This window comes from Oncorhynchus mykiss, chromosome 4 (genome assembly GCF_057628025.1).
Source record: "Oncorhynchus mykiss isolate SJ-2025 chromosome 4, ASM5762802v1, whole genome shotgun sequence".
NCBI lineage: Eukaryota > Metazoa > Chordata > Actinopteri > Salmoniformes > Salmonidae > Oncorhynchus > Oncorhynchus mykiss.
The window spans coordinates 52,142,997-52,165,375 of record NC_143025.1 but is presented as its reverse complement, the minus strand read 5'-3'; the positions used below and the strand labels follow the sequence as shown (position 1 = coordinate 52,165,375).

Genomic DNA, 22,379 nt, shown 5'->3' with positions numbered 1-22,379 from the left:
AACCACTATTATTGAACATGGAATGAGTCCATGCAACGTATTATGCAATTTGTTAAGCACATTTTTCTCCTGAACTGTAGGCTTGCCATAACAAAGAGGTTGATTATTTATTTAACTCAAGATATTTCAGCTTTTAATTTAAAAAATGTTCTACCAACAAAATTACACTGACATGATGGGTTATTGTGTGTAGATCAGTGACACAAAATCTCTATTTAATCAATTTTAAATTCAGGCTGTAACACAAGACAATGTGGAAAAAGTATAGGGGTGTGAATACTTTGAAGGCGCTGTATGCTTAAAATCTTTTGCTTCTTTCAAGATAATGTATCAAATCGGTGAATCATGGATGACTCCATTTTTTACGAGTTTCTGTAAATTATTCTTCGTAGCATTTTTATGTTGAAGAGTCAAAAGAATTTGCTTCATTTTTCAAAATTTTCCATCCAGTTCTCTTTATTTGTAAAATATTACACTTTCTTGAATACGTTTCTCCAGTTCTTTTAGTTTTTTTCTCGTTATTCTGTGCCTTTATGGTACAGCTTTTATTGCCATCCACCTGTGAAGTTAGTTCCTGTATTTCCTTTGTTAGTCTAATCTCTTTTGACTGAAATTGTTTGTTTTAAAGATGAGTAGAGAATTGCATGGCCACTGAAGGCACATTTGAAAGTGTACCATACAATAAGGGGATCTGCAGTTTAGAGGTCGACCAATGATGATTTTTCAACGCCGATACCGATACCGATTATTGGAGGACCAAAAAAGCCGATACCGATTAATCGGCCGATTTAAAAAAAAAAAAAAAGAAGAGAAAAAAAAAAGATTTGTAATAATGACAATTACAACAATACTGAATGAACACTTATTTTAACTTAATATAATACATCAATAAAATCAATTTGGTTTAAATAATGCAAAAACAAAGTGTTGGAGAAGAAAGTAAAAGTGCTATATGTGCCATGTAAGAAAGCTAACGTTTGAGTTTCTTGCTCAGAACATGAGAACATATGAAAGCTGGTGGTTCCTTTTAAAATGAGTCTTCAATATTCCCAGGGAAGAAGTTTTAGGTTGTAGTTATTATAGGAATTATAGGACTTTCTCTCTACACCATTTGTATTTCATTAACCTTTGAGTATTGGATGTTCTTATAGGCACTTTAGTATTGCCAGTGTAACAGTATAGCTTCCGTCCCTCTCCTCGCTCCTCCCTGGGCTCGAACCTGGAACACAATGACAACAGCCACCCTCGAAGCAGCGTTACCCATGCAGAGCAAGGGGAACAGCCACTCCAAGTCTCAGAGCAAGTGACGTTTAAAACGCTATTAGCGCGCACCCCGCTAACTAGCTAGCCATTTCACATCGGTTACACAAGCCTAATCTCGGGAGTTGATAGGCTTTAAGTCATAAACAGCTCAATGCTTGACGCACAATGAAGAGCTGCTGGCAAAACACACAGAAGTGCTGTTTGAATGAATGCTTACGAGCCTGCTGCTGCCTACCACTGCTCAGTCAGACTGCTCTATCAAATCATAGATTTAGTTATAACATAATAACACACAGAATTACGAGCCTTAGGTCATTAATATGGTCGAAACCGGAAACTATCATCTCAAAAACAAGACGTTTATTCAAATTTATTTATATAGCCCTTCGTACATCAGCTGATATCTCAAAGTGCTGTACAGAAACCCAGCCTAAAACCCCAAACAGCAAGCAATGCAGGTGAAGAAGCACGGTGGCTAGGAAAAACTCCCTAGAAAGGCCAAAACCTAGGAAGAAACCTAGAGAGGAACCAGGCTATGTGGGGTGGCCAGTCCTCTTCTGGCTGTGCCGGGTGGAGATTATAACAAAACATGGTCAAGATGTTCAAATGTTCATAAATGACCAGCATGGTCGAATAATAATAAGGCAGAATAGTTGAAACTGGAGCAGCAGCACAGTCAGGTGGACTGGGGACAGCAAGGAGTCATCATGTCAGGTATTCCTGGGGCATGGTCCTAGGGCTCAGGTCCTCCGAGAGAGAGAAAGAAAGAGAGAATTAGAGAGAGCATATGTGGGATGGCCAGTCCTCTTCTGGCTGTGCCGGGTGGAGATTATAACAGAACATGGCCAAGATGTTCAAATGTTCATAAATGATCAGCATGGTCGAATAATAATAAGGCAGAACAGTTGAAACTGGAGCAGCAGCACAGCCAGGTGGACTGGGGACAGCAAGGAGTCATCATGTCAGGTAGTCCTGGGGCATGGTCCTAGGGCTCAGGTCCTCCGAGAGAGAGAAAGAGAGAAGGAGAGAATTAGAGAACGCACACTTGGATTCACACAGGACACCGAATAGGACAGGAGAAGTACTCCAGATATAACAAACTGACCCTAGCCCCCCGACACATAAACTACTGCAGCATAAATACTGGAGGCTGAGACAGGAGGGGTCAGGAGACACTGTGGCCCACTCCGAGGACACCCCCGGACAGGGCCAAACAGGAAGGATATAACCCCACCCACTTTGCCAAAGCACAGCCCCCACACCACTAGAGGGATATCTTCAACCACCAACTTACCATCCTGAGACAAGGCTGAGTATAGCCCACAAAGACCTCCGCCACGGCACAACTTAAGGGGGGGGGGGGGGGGGGGGGGGGGCGCGGGGGCGCCAACCCAGACAGGATGACCACATCAGTGACTCAACCCACTCAGGTGACGCACCTCCTCCAGGGACGGCATGAGAGAGCCCCAGTAAAGCCAGTGACTCAGCCCCTGTAATAGGGTTAGAGGCAGAGAATCCCAGTGGAAAGAGGGGAACCGGCCAGGCAGAGACAGCAAGGGCGGTTCGTTGCTCCAGAGCCTTTCCGTTCACCCTCCCACTCCTGGGCCAGACTACACTCAATCATATGACCCACTGAAGAGATGAGTCTTCAGTAGAGACTTAAAGGTTGAGACCGAGTTTGCGTCTCTGACATGGGTAGGCAGACCGTTCCATAAAAATGGAGCTCTATAGGAGAAAGCCCTGCCTCCAGCTGTTTGCTTAAAAATTCTAGGGACAATTAGGAGGCCTGCGTCTTGTGACCGTAGCGTACGTGTAGGTATGTACGGCAGGACCAAATCAGAGAGATAGATAGGAGCAAGCCCATGTAATGCTTTGTAGGTTAGCAGTAAAACCTTGAAATCAGCCCTTGCTTTGACAGGAAGCCAGTGTAGAGAGGCTAGCACTGGAGTAATATGATCAAATTTTTTGGTTCTAGTCAGGATTCTATTAGCCGTATTTAGCACTAACTGAAGTTTATTTAGTGCTTTATCCGGGTAGCCGGAAAGTATTATTATTCTTTCAGTGAAATACAGAACCATTCTGTATTTTATCTAACGGGTGGCATCCATTAGTCTAAATATTCCTGTTACACAACGTTCAATGTTATGTCATAATTAAGTAAAATTCTGGTAAATTATGCGGCCCAAACTGTTGCATATACGCTGACTCTGCGTGCGATGAACGCAAGAGAAGTGACACAATTTCACCTGGTTAATATTGCCTGCTAACCTGGATTTCTTTTAGCTAAATATGCAGGTTTAAAAATATATACTTCTGTGTATTGATTTTAAGAAAGGCATTGATGTTCATGGTTAGGTACACATTGGAGCAACGATACGCACCGAATCGATTAAATGCAATGCAGGACACGCTAGATAAAGTAGTAATATCATCAACCATGTGTAGTTAACTAGTGATTATGATTGATTGATTGTTGTTTATAAGTTAAGTTTAATACTAAACTTAGCATTAACTTACCTTGACTTACTGCATTCGCGTAACAGGAAGTCTCCTCGTGGAGTGCAATGAGAGGCAGGTGGTTAGAGCGTTGGACTAGTTAACTATAAGGTTGCAAGATTGAATCCCCCGAGCTGACAATGTGAAAATCTGTCGTTCTGCCCCTGAACGAGGCAGTTAACCCACCGTTCCTAGGCAATCATTGGAAATAAGAATGTGTTCTTAACTGACTTGCCTAGTTAAATAAAGATTAAATAAAGGTGTTAAAAAATATATATTATTTAAAAAAATCTGCCAAATCGGTGTCCAAAAATACTTATTTCCGATTGTTATCAAAACTTGAAATCGGCTCAGGGCCATTCCAATTAATCGGTCGACCTCTACTGCAGTTCCTGTGTTATGCAAGAAAAAGTCAGTTATAAATAATTTTGTCTTGGTTAAGAAATTTTTTTCATCCAGTAGGCTTTGATTCAATTTCCAATATCCCGACCACGTGGAAATTCTGTAGGAGGAATGTGGATGCCAATTAGGTGGTGGTGTGATCGCATTCTGTCCGCTATACAACACTTTTTAATTTACTTTAGGTGCCAGCGAAAAGGAGATTTTAAGCCTCCATATATCCACAAGTTCTAATGTGCCCATCAGAGTCGTGATCTTTTGTCTCTGAATGGCACATATACACAATCCATGTCTCAATTGTCTCAAGTCTTAAAAATCCTTCTTTATCCTGTCCCCTCCCCTTCATCTAAACTGGATTTAATGGATTTAAACAAGTGACGGCAATCAGGGATCATAGCCTTCACCTGGATTCACCTGGTCAGTCTATGTCATGGAAAGACCAGGTGTCCTTAATGTTTTGTACACTCAGTGAATACGCTAGCCTACCATTTGTATTTGATATTCACACTTTTGCTTATTCGATCTGGTCACAAACATAGGCCTACGGCAATTGCAACAAATTCTTGTTTCAAAAAAATCCAATCAATCTAATCTGTGCCTCAGAACCAAAAAGTTTCACGTCTTGACTGTTGACCAATGACCAGTCATCAGCATTGGTGTGCAAAGGCAGGTGCATATATACAGATTAGTGACCAGAAAGTAGTCTACCTACATTAATATTACTCATATAAAGTAGGCTACCGTTTTAGCAATCTGCTATGGATGCTAGTGTTGCACAGTATAGTGAAACTCCTGTACATTTTTGATACTATAACATAAAAAATGGTCGGTACTAGCATTTGTGTTAGTTTCGGTACTTCTATCAAATGTGTCTCATGTCTTAGAAAAACTTGATCCTTTCTCAATCAGTATATCAGCGCAGCCGATGTCCCCTTATAGGGTGAGCGCTCCGTGCATTTCTCAGGTGTGCTCCACTTAAAAAAATTATAATAACATATATATTTTGTAGGGGCTTTAATATTGCAGAGAGATTGTAGCTTCCATCAATGTAATTGTCTGCATCACTTCCAATCCCCATGTACACACACATACACACACACACACAAATACATACATACATACAGTTGAAGTTGGAAGTTTATATACACTTAGGTTGGAGTCATTAAAACTTGTTTTTCAACCACTCCACAAATTTCTTGGTAACAAACTATAGTTTTGGCAAGTCAGTTAGGACTTCTACTTTGTGTATGACTCAAGTAATTTTTCCAACAATTGTTTACAGACAGATTATTTCACTTATAATTCTCTGTATCACATTTCCAGTGGGTCAGAAGTTTACATACACTAAGTTGACTGTGCCTTTAAACAGCTTGGAAAATTCCAGGAAATTATGTCATGTCATAGAAGCTTCTGATAGGCTAATTGACATCATGTGAGTTAATTGGAGGTGTACCTGTGGATGTATTTCAAGGCCTACCTTCAAACTCAGTGCCTCTTTGCTAGACATCATGGGAAAATCAATAGAAATCAGCCAAGTCCTTAGGAAAAATAATTGTAGACGTTCACAAGTCTGGTTCATCCTAGTGAGCAATTTCCAAACGCCTGAAGGTACAACGTTCATCTGTACCATCAATAGTATGCAAGTATGAACACAATGGGACCAGGCAGCCGTCATACCTCTCAGGAAGGAGACGCATTTTGTCTCCGAGAGATGAACGTACTTTGGTGCGAAAAGTGCAAATCAATCCCAGAACAATAGCAAAGGACCTTGTGAAGATGCTGGAGGAAACAGGTACAAAAGTATCCCCAGTAAAACGAGTCCTATATTGACATAACCTGAAAGGCCGCTCAGCAAGGAAGAAGCCACTGCTCGAAAACCGCCATAAAAAAAGCCAGACTATGGTTTGCAACTGCACATGGGGACAAAGATTGTACTTTTTGGGGAAATGTCTTCTGGTCTGATGAAGGAAAAATAGAACTGTTTGGCCATAATGACCATCATTATGTTTGGAGGAAAAAGCGGGACGCTTGCAAGCTGAAGAACACCATCCCAACCGTGAAGCACGGGGGTGGCAGCATCATGTTGTGGGGCTGCTTTGCTGCAGGAGGGACTGGTGCACTTCACAAAATAGATGACTTCACAAGGCAGGAAAATTATGTGGATATGTTGAAGCAACATCTCAAGACATCAGTCAGGAAGTTAAAGCTTGGTCGCAAATGGGTCTTCCAAATGGCCAATGACCCCAAGCATACTTCCAAAGTTGTGACAAAATGGCTTAAGGACAACAAAGTCAAGGTATTGGATTGGCCATCACAAAGCCGACCTCAATCCTATAGAATTTTTTGGGGGCAGACCTGAAAAAGCTTGTGCGAGCAAGGAGGCCTACAAACCTGACTCAGTTACACCAGCTCTGTCAGGAGGATTTGACCAAAATTCACCCAACTTATTGTGGGACGCTTGTGGAAAGCTACCCGAAACGTTTGACCCAGGTTAAACAATTTAAAGGCAATTCTACCAAATACTAATTGAGTGTATGTAAACTTCTGACCCACTGGGAATGTGATGAAAGAAATAAAAGCTGAAGTAAATCATTCTCTCTGCTATTATTCTGACATTTCACATTCTTTAAATAAAGTGGTGATCCTAACGGACCTAAGACAGGGAATTTTTACGAGGATTAAATGCCAGGAATTGTTTAATACGGAGTTTAAATGTATTTGGCTAAGGTGTATGTAAACTTCAACTGTATACACATCTTTAAATAAAACCATTTTTTTTTTACCTTCCAACCCTACCACTTCTCCCCCAATTGGAGTAAACTAGTGAACAACATTTAGTCCTGTATTTCCATCTTATACATACTTTAAACATTTTATGGACAGTATTTTTCAACAGTTTTATGTTGTTTGTTTTAACTCTTCCCTCAACCTCTCCAATATATGTATGATGTCCATCCCGTTTTATTTCTATTTGCCATATCTTTCAAACTGTGCTCTTTCAAAAAAGTTCTTAACCTATATACGTTTTACAGGCACAGTATGTTTTACATTAGTTATATTGTTATTAATTATTGTTTTTATAAAGTATGACTGAGTTTATATATAAATGCCTGGAAGATTTACATTTTGGAGTATCTCTTGTAAAATGTGTTAAAATAATGTATAGTAACCCTAGGAGTAAAACGGTAAAATATGGCTATTTCTCAGAAAGATTTAAAATGTCAAGGAGTAAAACAAGGTTGTCCACTATCGGCAGTGAAGAGGCGACTCCGGGATGCTGGCATTCTAGGCAGAGTTGCAAAGAAAAAGCCATGTCTCAGACTGGCCAATAAAAATAAAAGATTAATATGGTCAAAAGAACACAGAGGAACTCTGCCTAGAAGGCCAGCATCCCAGAGTCGCCTCTTCGCTGTTGACGTTGAGACTGGTGTTTTGCGGGTTCTATTTAATGAAGCTGCCAGTTGAGAACTTGAGGCGTCTGTTTCTCAAACTAGACACTAAATGTGCTTGTCCTCTTGCTCAGTTGTGCACCGGGCCCTCCCACTCCTCTTTCTGTTCTGGATAGAGCCAGTTTGCCCAGTGCTGTGAAGGGAGTAGTACACTTTGTACAATATCTTCAGTTTCTTGGCAATTTCTCACATGGAAGAGCCTTCATTTCTCAGAACAAGAATAGACTGACACGTTTCAGTATAAAGGTTTTGTTTCTAGCCATTTGAGCTTGTAATCAAACCCACAAATGCTGATGCTCCAGATACTCAACTAGTCTAAAGAAGGCCAGATGTATTCCTTCTTTAAGCAGAACAGCAGTTTATAGCTGTGCTAACATAATTGCAGTTTACCACCAACCTTACTCATCTTCTCTGGATCTGGCTCCCGGTCTAATCACTCACCTTTCAGCTATCATCCACTCTCTTCTCTGCCTCTGCATAGGAAACTTTCTGCCCAACTCAAACTCTGGCAATCTCAACCTGTCTCTCTCTCACAGGGAACTTCAGATCCCCAGCTGCATGGGCACCCCCACAGTTGACCCACAGTGCTCTCTCTATCCCAACTCTACACTCCCTCTGACTATGCCCTCCTGTGACAATAACTCTAGTACGACCTCGGACCCAGGAGCAGAGAAACACAGCAGGCAGAGGTGAGGGTAAATCCAGAATGATTACTGAAGCATTCACAGGAAAAACAAGTGCACATGAGTACAATACAAAACGAGACCTGAGCAACCGGCCCAGGTCCAATAAGGAACCTAAATAGTCCTAAATCAGGTGAACCCAATAATCCCAATCAGGCCCTCCAGTGGCACCCTCAGGGATAATACTCCATGATGACCTCTAACCTGTGACACACTCATACACATTTCTCACATCATGGGATCTCCTTCTTCACACTGCTGCAGTATGTCCGAATCCTTGGCACCTTAAGTGCCGTAGCGGGTTCGGAACATAGGCCTTCACAGAATAGCAAATATAATCTAACCTGAATTTATCATGTAGAAACTCTGTGTCAAAGCTCAACAAGACAGACAGGGTATTCTCACTCTCGCCATTGCCACTGGGTCTACGTCTCACCAAACGGCTTGCGTCACAAACACCAGGAATTTTATTTTTCATTTGATCTACTTCTAGACTCAATGCTACCCCACTGATAACGCCTTTGAGCGGCGCCGTCTTCCGGAGAGCAATGCACGCCACAGGTTGAGCCTGAGCCGCGAAGCTTCCTCTGGGCGGAGGATGCACAAATAATCTAAACAATTCCTCTTCTCCAAACTATCACAGATATAACTATTCCCAGTTTGTCCTTTAACCAGCTTAACACAACGTACAGGCCTGTGAAAAATAATTAATATGATTTTCTCTATTTTTGCACGTCTTTATACTGAATGTTATCAGATCTTCAACCAAAACCTAATATTAGATAAAGGGAACCGGAGTTTTCAAATAAACAAAATTGATGGTTGTTTTATTTATTTAACTAACAAAGTTATGCAACACCCTATCCCCTTGTGTGAAAAAGTAATTGCCTCCTTTCACTAAATTACTGGTTGTGCCACCTTTAGCTGCAATGACTGCAGCCAAATGATTCCTGTAGTTGTTGATCACATCGCTGTGGATGAATTCTGGCCCACGTGCAGAACTGCATGCAGAACTGCTTTAACTCATGAACTGCTCGTTTCCATCCCTGCCACAACGTTCCAATTGGGATTAGGTCTGGACTTTGACATTATAAAACTATTGTGTTTTTTAGATCATTGTCTTGCTGCATGACCCAGATGCACTTCAGCTCACAGATGGATGGCCTGACATTCTCCTGTAGAATTATCGGAGCAGAATTCATGGTTCCCTCTATTAGGGCACGTTGTCTAGGTTCTGTGGCAGCAAAGCATCACCCTTTTTTTTACCTTTATTTAACTAGGCAAGTTAGTTAAGAACAAACTCTTATTTAAAATGAAGGCCTAGGAACAATGGGTTAACTGCCTTGTTCAGGGGTAGAACAACAGTTTTTTACCTTGTCAGCTCAGAGATTTGATCTTACAACCTTTTGGTTACTAGTCCGACGCTCTAACCACTAGGCTGCCTGCTGTCCCCACCATCACCATGCTTGACCGTTGGTAAGAGGTTCTTCCTGTGAAATGCAGTGTTTGGTTTTCTCCAGGCATAATGTGAACCATGTCGTCCAAAAAGTTACACTTTTGAATCATATGTCCATAGAACCTCACACCAAAGGTCAAAAAGTAAAAACCACTGAGCTAGCAAGCAGATTGTTGATTTGCTGTAGAGCTATAGGATCTGGTGCAGCACAAACGTCAAATTGTAGGGAGAGAGTATTGCCATAAATTAATATGCCACTCCAAGAATTGGTTGGTGATCGAGAATATGAACCGTTTACTTTGCAAGCTCACCAGCAAAGGGGCATCAAGTAGAAATTACTAATATAGGCCTTCTGGTTTTCTGGTATGTCAAAATTGCTTGAATTACTTGAATTTGGAATTTGTTGTTCAAATGTATTATAATATAATCAAAATGTTTGTAGACAAAATAATGAAAAGGGCTGTCTGGTAGCCTCAATAAATAAACAAAGATTTGTAGTTGAACAAATCATTGCCAGATTTTTTTTACTTGTCTTGCTCTTAGAACGCACGACTTGAACTTGACTCGACCCATTCTACTTGGGGCTCAACTTTAGACTTGGACCTTGTAGCTTGTCACTCGAATAATAGTGACTTGGCCCCACCTCTGCTTAAAACTGTGTTATAATCTCCCACCGTAATAACAGGATAATGTGTTCCCTGCAAGCTCAATAGATGGTTATGTATATTTTCGAAGAAGTGTGGATCATCATTATTTGGTCCGTTTGGGTCTGTTTGGACAATTTGCACTTTCGGATCAAATGATTGTTAATTAATATCATCACCCCTTTAGATTTTTTTTCCCCACAGAAATAAACGTGTCCCTCCCAGTCCATTTTCCACACACTGTAAACAATAGGTATTACATTCCTTGTCTTTTAGCTAGGTAAAGATTGATCGTCTTTTTATAATCTGCTAAACCATTACAAATTATAATTAGCTATACTTATTTTACCACTTACCAAAATGAGATACAAGTTTCAGTTATACTTACCATAATACATGAATTTACTACCAAAAAGTACCATTGCAATCAAGCTGCTAGGCATATCTATGTATGAGATTTCTAATGTTCCTAAGGACTGCCTCCTTTGGGAGGGACAAAGGAGGACTGCCTCCTTTGTCCCTCCCCTAAAACATCACATGGGTAGCATTTTTGGATTTTCCATGTGTGCTCCATAACATTGATCCTAGGGCCCATGAGAAGTTGGGACACTTCCCTTGAAAAAAGCTCAAAGGGCCAGTTACACACAAACAGGTTAGAGCAGTAAGCATTTCTACCCCTTTCACCTCGGTTGTACTATATACATTTGGTATAATTGTTTTTTTCTTCTCCCCAAATGCATTCATTTTCAAATTAGACAGATAATACACATAGGTAGGTCCTACAAAAATATAATTACCTTTAACAAGTTGCAGGCAGTAGAAATCTGAAATTGAAGGAAGCAAATATAACATGAGATTCAATGTAATCTGTGTTTCTGGTCATACCTCATACCAATAAGAACAGAAATAATGATAATGATAATAGCAACAATAATATCAATAATCATGATAATACCAATAATGATAATAATACCAACTGTAGTATTAACATTAAAATAATAATACTATTAGTGACAAAAATAGTAACCATAGTTGTACAGATTAACACACCATTCATAGTAGCTAAAATTATTTGGTGTAGGACAATATGACCAGTTCTGTCCCATACAGTCCCTATCATCATCACCTAATAGCAGCGATGGTGGAATGCATACCCCCCCCCCCCCCCCCCCCACACACACACACACACATGCACGCAGGCACGCACACACACGTACTCCTCTCCCCATGCACGCACACACACACACACACACACACACACACACACACACACACACACACACACACACACACAGTGTGAGGAGTGCCAATTGTGCAGGGGCCTCATTTATAACCGTTGTGTAAATTTAACACTAAACATCTGCTAAAGATTTATAAACTTGGCGCATGCCATACATACCCATGTTTCCCATTCTAAATCAGACCTATCATCATTACTGTATAGTTTGGAAGTATTGGAATTAGGCCAAGACAGTATCTAAAGGAATTGCAATGGCGAACTTGATCAAATGTCTTTGGAGGAGTTTGTGTTATCTGACTGTTTCTGAACGATGAAAGCAATTGCAAATGGTTGTGGACCTGTAAATAGATTGTTTAAATGCAATAATATTTTGTATTTTCCTCAAACATAAATATGCCACTGCCTGTGAATTTTGAAACATTGTCTATTTGGATTTTTTTTAAAACTATAGTAGGCCTACTTACAGAGGGAGTCTATACACTTCAATGCAAAATATCAACTGTCTGCTCACCTATTAAATTCTACTGTATCTTATAAACCGCACATGCTGTCGGTTACATAGAGAGAAAAAAATGTTTACTTACAATATCCTACGCCAATTAAATGGGAGATGCGCATTGCAATTTGGTGTATGGCTACTATGGGAATATAAACTCATCATGACCAGAAAAGGTGAGGAATATATTCTGCAGTGGTTATGATGTGTATTATGTTTATAAATTAAATATTTTCTACGTTAGAAATGCCACATTACAGTACTCAGACATTGCCTACAAAAGTCAGTGGAAAAGTTGAACCGTCTGATCTACCATTAAACTCGCATAGAGTAAAATAGGCTACTTGAAATAGCTTATCTATTTACAACTGTGAAGCGGGTCCAATTCAATGAGAGATGGGGTGAATGGTAGTCTATCCTAACTTGTTATAGGCCTATAAGCTATTTTGCGAGTAGCCTATAAACCCATCACAGTGAGAAAAGGTGAGGAATTTATTCTGCAATGATCATGGAAATTAAAAAAAAGAAAATATATTCCTATTTCTAATTACTGTAGTATGCAAAGATAAATCGCTTTTCGCTTTTCTCACTACTGGCAAATTATTGCATCTTGTTATTATATTTAACTAGGCCTACTCATTTTTTTGTTATGAATATGTGTTATCATATATTCCCCATTTGTACAAGGCTACTACTAGACAACTTTTGTAACCACAACAAACTGTGTGTACGCATGGTCTAAAGTTTGTGGGAGGATAAGCACATTCTCATGTCAAGTTCAGTTTTATAAATGTGACCGGCCACCTAGATTCGGTCTTATGTAGAAAACATTTTTATTGTGTTTTTTACATTGGATAAAAGTAGAGACTCAGAGCTAGAAAATGGTATATCATACACTGCAGTTGAAGAACATTGGGAAAGTAATTCTGCTTTGATAGTCGATAAACTTGTAACTCAACTTTTGAGAAAATGGGCCTTGAATGTTTTGGTAAACCCACTGGAGAAGTCTTCTTTGTCTACACCCATTCAGCATCGTACACCGTCTCTTAATTTAAACTACCCCTCCCGTCATCAATTGTCATCAACTACACTAATTAGCATAACGCAACAGACAAAAAATCGTACTAGAAAATATTCATATTCATGAAATCACAAGTGAAATATAGTGAAACACAGCTTAGCCTTTTGTTACCCTGTCATCTCAGATTTTGAAATTATGCTTTACAGCCAAAGCAAGACAAGCATTTGTGTAAGTTTATCAATAGCCTAGCATAGCATTATGTCCAGCTAGCAGCAGGAAGCTTGGTCACGAAAATCAGAAAAGCAATCAAATTAAATCGTTTACCTTTGATGAGCTTTGGATGTTTTCACTCACGAGACTCCCAGAGACAGCAAATGTTCCTTTTTGTTCCATAAAGATTATTTTTATAGCCGAAATACCTCCGTTTCTTGTCCACGTTTTGTTGAGAAATCCACCGGAAATTGTGGTCACGACAACAGAAACATGGCAAACGTTTTTTATAATCAATCCTCAAGGTGTTTTTCAAATATCTATTTGATAATATATCAACCGGGACAATTGGCTTTTCAGTAGGAGCGAGAGGAACAATGTCTATTATGCACAAATCACTCTGAAAGCCACCACCTGACCACTGACGCAATGTTGTCGTTCACGCTCATTTTTCAAAATAAAAGCCTGAAACTATGTCTAGTGGCTATAGAAACATTATGGAAACCATAGAAAAATGAATCTGGTTGATATCCCTTTCAATGGGCAATAAGGGATGCACAGGAACACAGGGGTTTCAAAATAAGAGTCACTTCCTGATTGGATTTTTCTCAGGCTTTCGCCTGCAATATCAGTTCTGTTATACTGACAATATTTTTACAGTTTTGGAAACTTTAGAGTGTTTTTTATCCTAAGCTGTCAATTATATGCATATTCTAGCATCTGGTCCTAAGAAATAGCCCGTTTACTTTGGGAACGTTATTTTTCCAAAAATGAAAATAATGTACAGTGAAATGGTTACTTGCATTGTAGCAATATCAAAAACAGAGTGTGCAGATAAAACATTTTATATATATTATATATATATTAGATATATTAGATTATAATTATTAGATTACGCTTTTCTGACACACTTTGATGGGTCATGTGAAGAAAATGCTATAAAGAGCCTCCAGACACATCTAGCTAAGTGGATGGGTCACTATTATCTAGACATGTACACATGTTCATGAAATACAATTGATGGCAGTAATCACCCCCAGACACACCTGGCTAACTTGATGGGTCATGTAATCATCTTGGGTGAAGTGTTTTGTGTAGACATGTAGCTAGCTAGCTTGGTAAACAATGGACCGGCATAATCCCAACTCATACTACTACCAACCAATACAAACATTGTCGTAGCTGTAGTATATATCTCCAGGTAGCTAAAGCTAACCAACCAGGTTCAATGTTAGCTCGCTAACATTAGGCTCTAACTAAGAATGCAAATTGATTTCTGATTTGAATATGGTTTCGCTATCTAGCTAACAGTATGCTTTCACTTGTAATGAAAACAACTTTGACAAAATTAGAAACGTATAATATCTGAAAATGTAGATAGCCTCTTACATGGATGAACGCTTCGCAGCAGACTGGAACCATTTAACTAAGTTTTATTTTTAGCTACATCTTGTTTGGCCAGCGTTGTGTCAAGTCACTCCGGTTCACACTGACCATGGTCAGTAGCAAGTCACTTTTTCCAACTGATCTGTCGATAGTGCCTGCTAAATTAGGGCATCAATGTTGTTGAGAAAAGTAGCAAAACTTTTGTAGTTCTCGATGGCTAAAGTTATATATTCAAAAAACAGCGTGGTAGAAATGACTATCAACACATACTGAGCAGCTCACGTTATAAACAGAAGCATGCTACATGGCAGACCAATCCAAACTCATCGCCCTGCATGTCCAGCCCATCTATTAGTTCAGCCAGTCATGGCTAGCAGGAAGGTTCCTGCCTTTTTTCGTGGCTAAACTACTAGGCTCGTTATTTAACAATTTAAATAACAGAATCAAACTAACAGGCTTGCTTCCATCCCTTTCCTTGCCCCAACCTGGGCTCGAACCAGGGATCCTCTGAACACACTCCTACGATAAGTGCCATTGGATATTTAATGACACAGAGATTCAATGACACCTATTTACCGTCCCACCCGAAAGACGGTACCCTACACATGGTACCAATGCCCCAGGGCAGTGATTGGGGACATTGCCCTGTGTAGGGTACCGTCTTTTGGATGGGACGGTAAACAGGTGTCATGACTCTCTGTGTCTTTAAATATCCCATGGCACTTATCGGTGGGGTGTTAACCCCGGTGTCCTGGCTAAATTACAATCTGGCCCTCATACCACCATGGCTACCTAATCATCCCCAGCTTCCAACTGGTTCATTCATCCCCTGTAACTATTCCCCAGGTCATTGCTCCACAAAAGCTGCAGCCCTTGCAGAGCAAGGGAAAAAAGTACTTCAAGGTCTCAGAGTGAGTGACGTCACCGATTGAAACGCTACTAGCATGCACCGCTAACTAACTAGCCATTTCACCCCGGTTACACACACAATGTACTGTAATATGGATATTGTTCAGACTCAGATCTGGTTTACAGTGGTCTTAAGAATTCACTAACTATAATCACATTCCTTGATAAATCTGTTTTGATGCCGCATGCATTTACCAGTAACTTTATGCAAGCGAATGCACACGGATAGGTTTTGTATCAGATTTGTGCAATATATTACAAATAGATTTCATCACCATAAATGTTTCTGTAGTGTTATTGTGACTGGCTGACAAGAATGCAACTACAAGTACTTACAGCACCTAGAAGAATATCGTGATTCTGGCCTTTGGGGCAGTGTAGCAAGCAGAAAAATAAGAGTGGAGTTGTTTTTGATTTCTCAAAAGGCAAAAGAAAAGAAAAGGTTCTACTGGGGTCCTGTGTGCCTTGTTACCCGAGTGATGGTGGGTCCCTGGGTGAATGTGATAATGGTTGATGGGAGACGAGGACGGGTGCAGCTAGTGAGTGTAAACATGCAGACAAAGGGGATCTATTAGGAGTGCACGCACCACGCATGAGCTTCCAGGTAAGGCATTTTGGTTTCACCCAGCAAGCCCGCCAGTCGGTTGTGCTCTGTATCCATGACAGCTTGCTTTTTTCCTTTGTAGTAGCAAGAAAACAAACCAACAAATTCAGCCTGAATGACAGGGGAGGGATTTTGGGGTGGGAGGAGCTACTCATGGAGCTACTCATGATTGTGTTCACTCAGAACAACTGTGTGGAGAGACACCATTTGGCTAGCTTGTTTGTTTGTTTGGGGCAGCAGATAACTTGGTGAGCACTGCTAGCTCTTGGTCATGTGGAGGTGAAAGCGGGACCTCTGAGTAGTAGCAGCCACTAGGCCCACCCCTATTGAATGGTCACTCAGCACTTAGCTTCCATTACGGGATTTCCCTCCTCCGGATTATTGACTTCGTGGCTTTTTTTTTACTAGCTGGTCTGGATTTGTAGCATTTTACAGTTTGGGTTTAAAAAATTCCACAACGAACAAACTAAACTAACTACATATTGTGTGAAATTCAAGACTGACTGACACCAATGGACTTTTGAACATGAGAAGAATGTCTCCCTTCCTTTGCCTTGCAGGTGAGAGGATCAAGGATGAACATCTTTGAGAGCTGTTTGCCTGGACTTTAACCCCCAGTCATCGCTACCAAATCATGCAGAGACCATCCACCCAAGGCACTATGGCATGCTCTCTGTGGAAACTACCAACCTTCTGCTGGCTTATTGCAATGGCCCTAATCCAGTCTTCAGAGGGTAAGTACACAGTCCTGTTATGTGCAATAACCTAATATTGAAATCCTTTGAAGTTAGAAAATTATATATTAATATCAATGTTTTTTTGTAACAATTAGACAGGGAAAGGGCCTGTTCTTCTCATTGTCTTCCTCAAGTTTAGCATTTAGGCTCTGAAATAAAATGGTCACTTTTGCAGAGTAGCGCCTCTGACTGCATGCAGTAGTTGTATGAATACAGTGGCCTCAGAGGATGCGGGATAATATTGAGTGATTTCATTAGTTGGTGAATTGTGATTGGTTTGAGATTTTCTGCTTCAAAGCATCACTTGTCCCTGGTGCAATCAAAGCTTCTACTGGATACATGTTTAATTTTGCACTGAGATTCCCTTGCATATACTGTCCATCTTAACCTAGAAATCTAAACCATAAATGTTTTTAATCACAGAAAAATTGGGCTTTGATTAATAGACTAAAATAGATCAGAATCATGCCTGAACTATCTCATAACCATTCAGGCCAACATAATATGCATAATGGCAGGAATAGTACACCCACAAATGTATTAGGATCTTCCAATATTTCAAATGTAGGCTTTATGCCAAATGTAGCATCTTTACAATGCAAGGAATCAGTAAAGGCACTGTTTTGGGGGTTTATTTGTGCCAATTGTTCACTGCTCTTTCTTCTAATGGTTGGATTGACAAGGAGCGGTTATCCTATATGGGTGAATCAAACAAAAAAAATCATAATTTGTTCATGAAATATAGATGCCCAATCCTGTGCATATTATGATCCCATCTAACACTGAGGTGGACTCACAACAGAGTTAGTCCCAAATGGCACCCTATTCCCTACTTAGTGCACTACTTTCTATGGGCTCTGGTCAAAAGTATTGCACTATGTACGGAATAGGGTGCCACTTGGAAAAACAGCCACAGTCTTTGCTACAATGGTCTGTTGCTGCTTGTCTGGTGTAGTGTAGCCTGTGGGCTGGAAGGGATTTACGTAGTAGAGGACCAAGGTGAATGCTGACAGGAGGTGAGACGATAAAACAAAAATTATCAACACCGACCAAACCGAGCACTTATCGTGGACACTTCTCTGATATCGTTCATCACAATAAGTAGCATATACTAGAGAAATGTGAAGTTTGAAGAATGATGACAGTAATCTTTTGCCTGAACTGAGAGATATTGTCCTGAAAACGAGCAAAAAGAAGGAAGTCACCGTTTTCAGCCTGCGTTAATAGATGCACCTATTCACTAACCATATGAAACCTTTTCATTTGGTTTCTCGTGAGCCCCTCTTCTCCTCGCAGTCCCGTTCTAACAACGGTTCTCGGCCTTGCAGGAGTTTCATTAAATAATATTCCCAAGTAAACATGGTTCATTAAACTGCATCCTGCCTGTAATATATTTTTAATGCATTTTTATAATTGAATTAAAATGGGTTACTGCCGTGCTATAAATGGCTAGAAGTTTTGATTTAAGAGACTGCAAGATTGATTGCTCTGAGAGTTCTCCCACTCTTCTTTCCTTTACATCCCTCGAAAATTCACATCTCATCGTCCCCATTTGACTCTGTGGGCATACGTACAGTGTGGTCTGAAATTATTGACACCATGATAAAGATGAGCAAACATTACTGTTAAGGCAGATTGCCTATTTAACTAGTGCACTGGGTGAGGTAGAATAACATTAATCTAAAATTGAGTTTGGAAATAGCATTGTTAGGAGATGTGGAGAGACCTGGTCAGTCAATTACTAATACTCTTAGTAAAAGTATTTATCTTCAACTTGCAATTTGTGGATTTTATTTGACTAGATAGATTCAAATTGTATGTTAAACATCACAGCATAGTTGAAAGATATATGGCGTGTAATCCGAAGAGGTGGCCAGTAGAGATGGGTGGGATCGGCTGAGGGTTGGGATGTGGAATTGGAGACAAGTGGGAGTGGAGTTGCTGGGTGGGGGATAGAATGATGGTCAAACATAAAAGTACAAAAATAAAGTCAAAATAAAACAAAACAAAAAGTATGTTTGAAAGACACTGTTACAGCTAATGCCTGTTTGCTTGAGGCTGATGCTGCACAGGTGTTTGTACACATGCATGGAATGGAATAATTATACAATGGAATCATTTTATTATGATTTTGGGGACGGGGGGAGGGTCTCTGATGGTTGAGGGGCAGCTCTCAGGAACTGTGGGAGAGCTGGTGTCCTGGCGGTTGGTCTCGGAGGGTTGGTGGCCTGGCAGTTGGGAGCTTGGGCCGGAGGCTGATATTTTGCTGGTTTGGGTTCCCGTTTTTTAGCTTGTGGGAGATCTGTCTGTGCCAGGGCGTTGACCCTGGTTGCTTCTGTGGGTCGCTCTGGATGGGAGTCTGTTAAATGACTGAATGTAATGTAAAATGTTGAGTGGCTTCTCTGCAAGTAGATTGTATGTTTAAAAAAGATATGAGAATCCACATGACCATATATAATAAATACAATAATATTATTCCCTGTCATCAGCATTCCAACAAAATCTCAGAGCCAGTAGTCAAATCATAAACCATCATTCTCCCCAAAGCATTTACAAATAGATTAATTTCAAGGCATACCCAACATTACTTTCCGTATAACATCAAACATTCTACCACTAATCCCAACAGTGCGTCTTTAGATGCACATTAACTGAAACATCAAACAGAAAGGAAAATGTAAACAGTATTGTGGGTTACTCACAGTTGGGTATTGGATGCACAGATAACAGAAATAAAATGATATATGCTGGAGAGGTTTTTTACTACTGCTTGGATGGCTTAGCACTAAACTAATAAGACCAATTAACTCAGGTATTTAACAAGGATAATTGGTAAAAGCTAATGTTTCAGTTCCTTGCTCAGAACATGAGAACATATGAAAGCTGGTGGTTCCTTTTAACATGAGTCTTCAATATTCCCAGGTAAGAAGTTTTAGGTTGTAGTTATTATAGGAATTATAGGACTATTTCCCTCTATACCATTTGTATTTCATTAACCTGTGACTATTGGATGTTCTTATAGGCACTTTAGTATTGCCAGTGTAACAGTAAAGCTTCCGTCCCTCTAGTTAGCATGCGCTAACTAGCTAGCCATTTAACTTCGGGTAACACCAGCCTGATCTCGGGAGTTGATAGGCCTGATACGTTACGATCTATGGCTCAGAGGTAACTGCAATTAAAGGGATGGATAGTGCAATTAAAAAGAGACGGTTAACGTTAGCCTTTTCTACAGCTAAAAGTGGTCTCTGCTGGTTTTGCTCTTACTCCTCATGGGGCTCTGCAAACGGGCCTGGTTTGATCTAGGTCATGCTTTGATCTAGGTCAACCTCAGGCTAGTTAATCAAACAGGCCACCAGTCTGAAGTAGTGTTTGATGTTTGCCCAGAAGGGGTTGCCGTGACTGGGTCCAGGTCAGGTAGGCGGATGATGAAGGGGAGTGGTACTGCCGCCGCATGGAGCACCATGGGTGATGGTTCTGTTGGAGGGTGGCGTGCATGAATGGCAATTGCAGGAAGGGGGTATGCAATGCCTCTACTCTGGGCCCCCATGAGCCCACAGCTGCATGCTGTTGGAACACTGAGGATCTGACCCATGTCACTGGAGGATGAGGTGGAGTTGGCTTGCACTCCACAGGAAGGTGTCTTGCAGTGTCCCCTTCACCAGGAGCTAGGTTGAACACTAGTCTGAATTTGCCGCTGTGTTGCTCAAAGAGGTGGCGTGGCAGGTAACAGGATTCCAGGGATCCTTACTCAGGATCAAGAGTAAGTTTGGCGACATAGCCTGAGGTTACCAGCTTCTGGATCTCCTAATGGTGGACTTTGGCCAGCCTTGGATTCTTAAGCAACCGACGCTCAGTGCCATGAATGGAAGGCATCACTGCTTGTTTTGTAAGATGCAGCTGTGGGCTCATGGGGGCCCAGAGTAGAGCATTTGCATATCTCTGGAGGACTTCCACCAAGATTATTGTGGTCTTTTCCTCCAGGAGATTCAAGACACACTGATCTTGTTTGGAACATGTGACTTCCTTTCCAATTAGGGAATGTGTCCACCTAAAATAGCTTCTGTACATTCTCAAGGAATTCCGTGGCTGGGGAAGCAATGGTAGCGGATAGGCATTGCTGAACATGTGTGTGACATCAGGCTTGCTGGGCCCTGCACAGCCCAATCTAGCAAGGTGTGGACAGCGACAGGGCCTCCCACAGGGCCAGTATGGACTGGCTCAATGGGGACCAGCAGGTATAGATTATGAGCAATAGAGGCCGTGGCCTGTGGATCTTTGGCAGCGGCATGACCTTCAGTTGTGGGAACTTCCTCTGAAGCATGTCAGAAGGGGAGGTGTGCTCCGCTAGGCAGATACTGTCTGCTGTGACTGCACTGTGGACTTGATGCCAGGTGCCGCTGTCTCCTTCAGGGGATATGGTGAAGGCCACAGAAGCTCTGCTTTCTTGGAGTACATCTTGACAAATAGTTTGAAGGCTCAGTACCTCTGATTCACCCTCTAACCCAAGACAGTAGGCAGCAGCAGGGAGAATGATGGAACGTTCAGAGCCGTAGTAAAGATGGGAAAGGTCTCCATCGCCTCTTCACCATGATTTAAGATTAGTCTAACCACTTTTAACATCACTCGGGCTGAGCGGTTTGGGCAGTCAAGGTAGAAGACAGTCTCGGCTTTGTCGGTGCTGACCATAAGGACGCTCCTGATCTCTTGCAGCACGGTGAGGTTTACCTCCATGCTGGTGTTGCATAGGTTTTTTAGGGTGCATTCCTTTGGGGAGTATTTTCGCCCACACTTCGAGCAGCATACTTTAACTGAGATCCAATCCCTGATCTTCTCCCTCGAGAGCTGCTTGAACTCAGGAGCCTAAGAAGTGTTCTTCCCCTTCACAGTAAGGACAATGGAATTCAAACTTGGGCTTGTTTTGGTTCGATTGTTGCTGCTTACCACGAGGAGATCTGTAACTGACTTGTTTGTGTTCATGTTCACTGGTCAGTAACATGGGGGTACCCAGGCACCATGGTTCTTTCCGGTTAACCTCCCGCTTGTCCTGGTAGAGAACAAAGGCTGTCTGTGAGAGTCTTCCGGCCCTTGCTTACACCTGCAACCAGCCAGACAGGTTCTGGAGGGTATAGGTTTGTCCTACTCTAAGAGACCATGAGTCAAGCAGCTCTCAATAAACCCAATCACGGTATTCAGGTGACAATTTACCCAGTAGCTTTTACACATTTGAACTCAGCACCCTGGTGACCTTCCAATATCTGCAGCATGCCTATGAAGGATTGGATGGAGAAAGCAAATTCTTACCTTCACATGTGATGCATTGAGAATGTTGCCAATGTCACACTGGACGAGCTGATGGGGCTGTCCATACTTGGCATTTAGGGCATTG

General features: G+C 41.2%; 1 protein-coding gene and 1 long non-coding RNA gene across 31 annotated transcripts in view; one reads left to right on the top strand and one right to left on the bottom strand.

The window, feature by feature from the left end:
• Positions 1-22,379, top strand: part of adgrl2a (adhesion G protein-coupled receptor L2a) — a 203,995-nt gene that overhangs the window by 22,725 nt on the left and 158,891 nt on the right. For 24 of the 29 annotated variants that reach the window (XR_016495320.1, XR_005051450.2, XM_090232273.1 and 21 more), the window contains exon 2: positions 16,817-16,990. Coding sequence is in view for 27 of the 29 variants with exons in the window: in XM_090232273.1 (XP_090088399.1) it covers positions 16,891-16,990 (100 nt within the window). In the remaining 2 variants the exon portion in view is untranslated. Of the gene's footprint in view, positions 1-8,021; positions 8,297-16,816; positions 16,991-22,379 lie in introns of those variants that run through there. The other 5 variants (XM_090232258.1, XM_021599927.3, XM_090232260.1 and 2 more) reach the window with 2 other exon arrangements.
• The window catches only part of LOC149984051 (uncharacterized), a 615,207-nt gene continuing 594,429 nt past the window's right edge, over positions 1,602-22,379 (bottom strand). For both annotated transcript variants that reach the window (XR_016495321.1, XR_016495322.1), the window contains 2 exons: positions 11,188-11,214; positions 1,602-2,262 (listed from right to left, as the gene is read on the bottom strand). This is a non-coding gene — a long non-coding RNA (uncharacterized LOC149984051). The remainder of the gene's footprint in view (positions 2,263-11,187; positions 11,215-22,379) is intronic.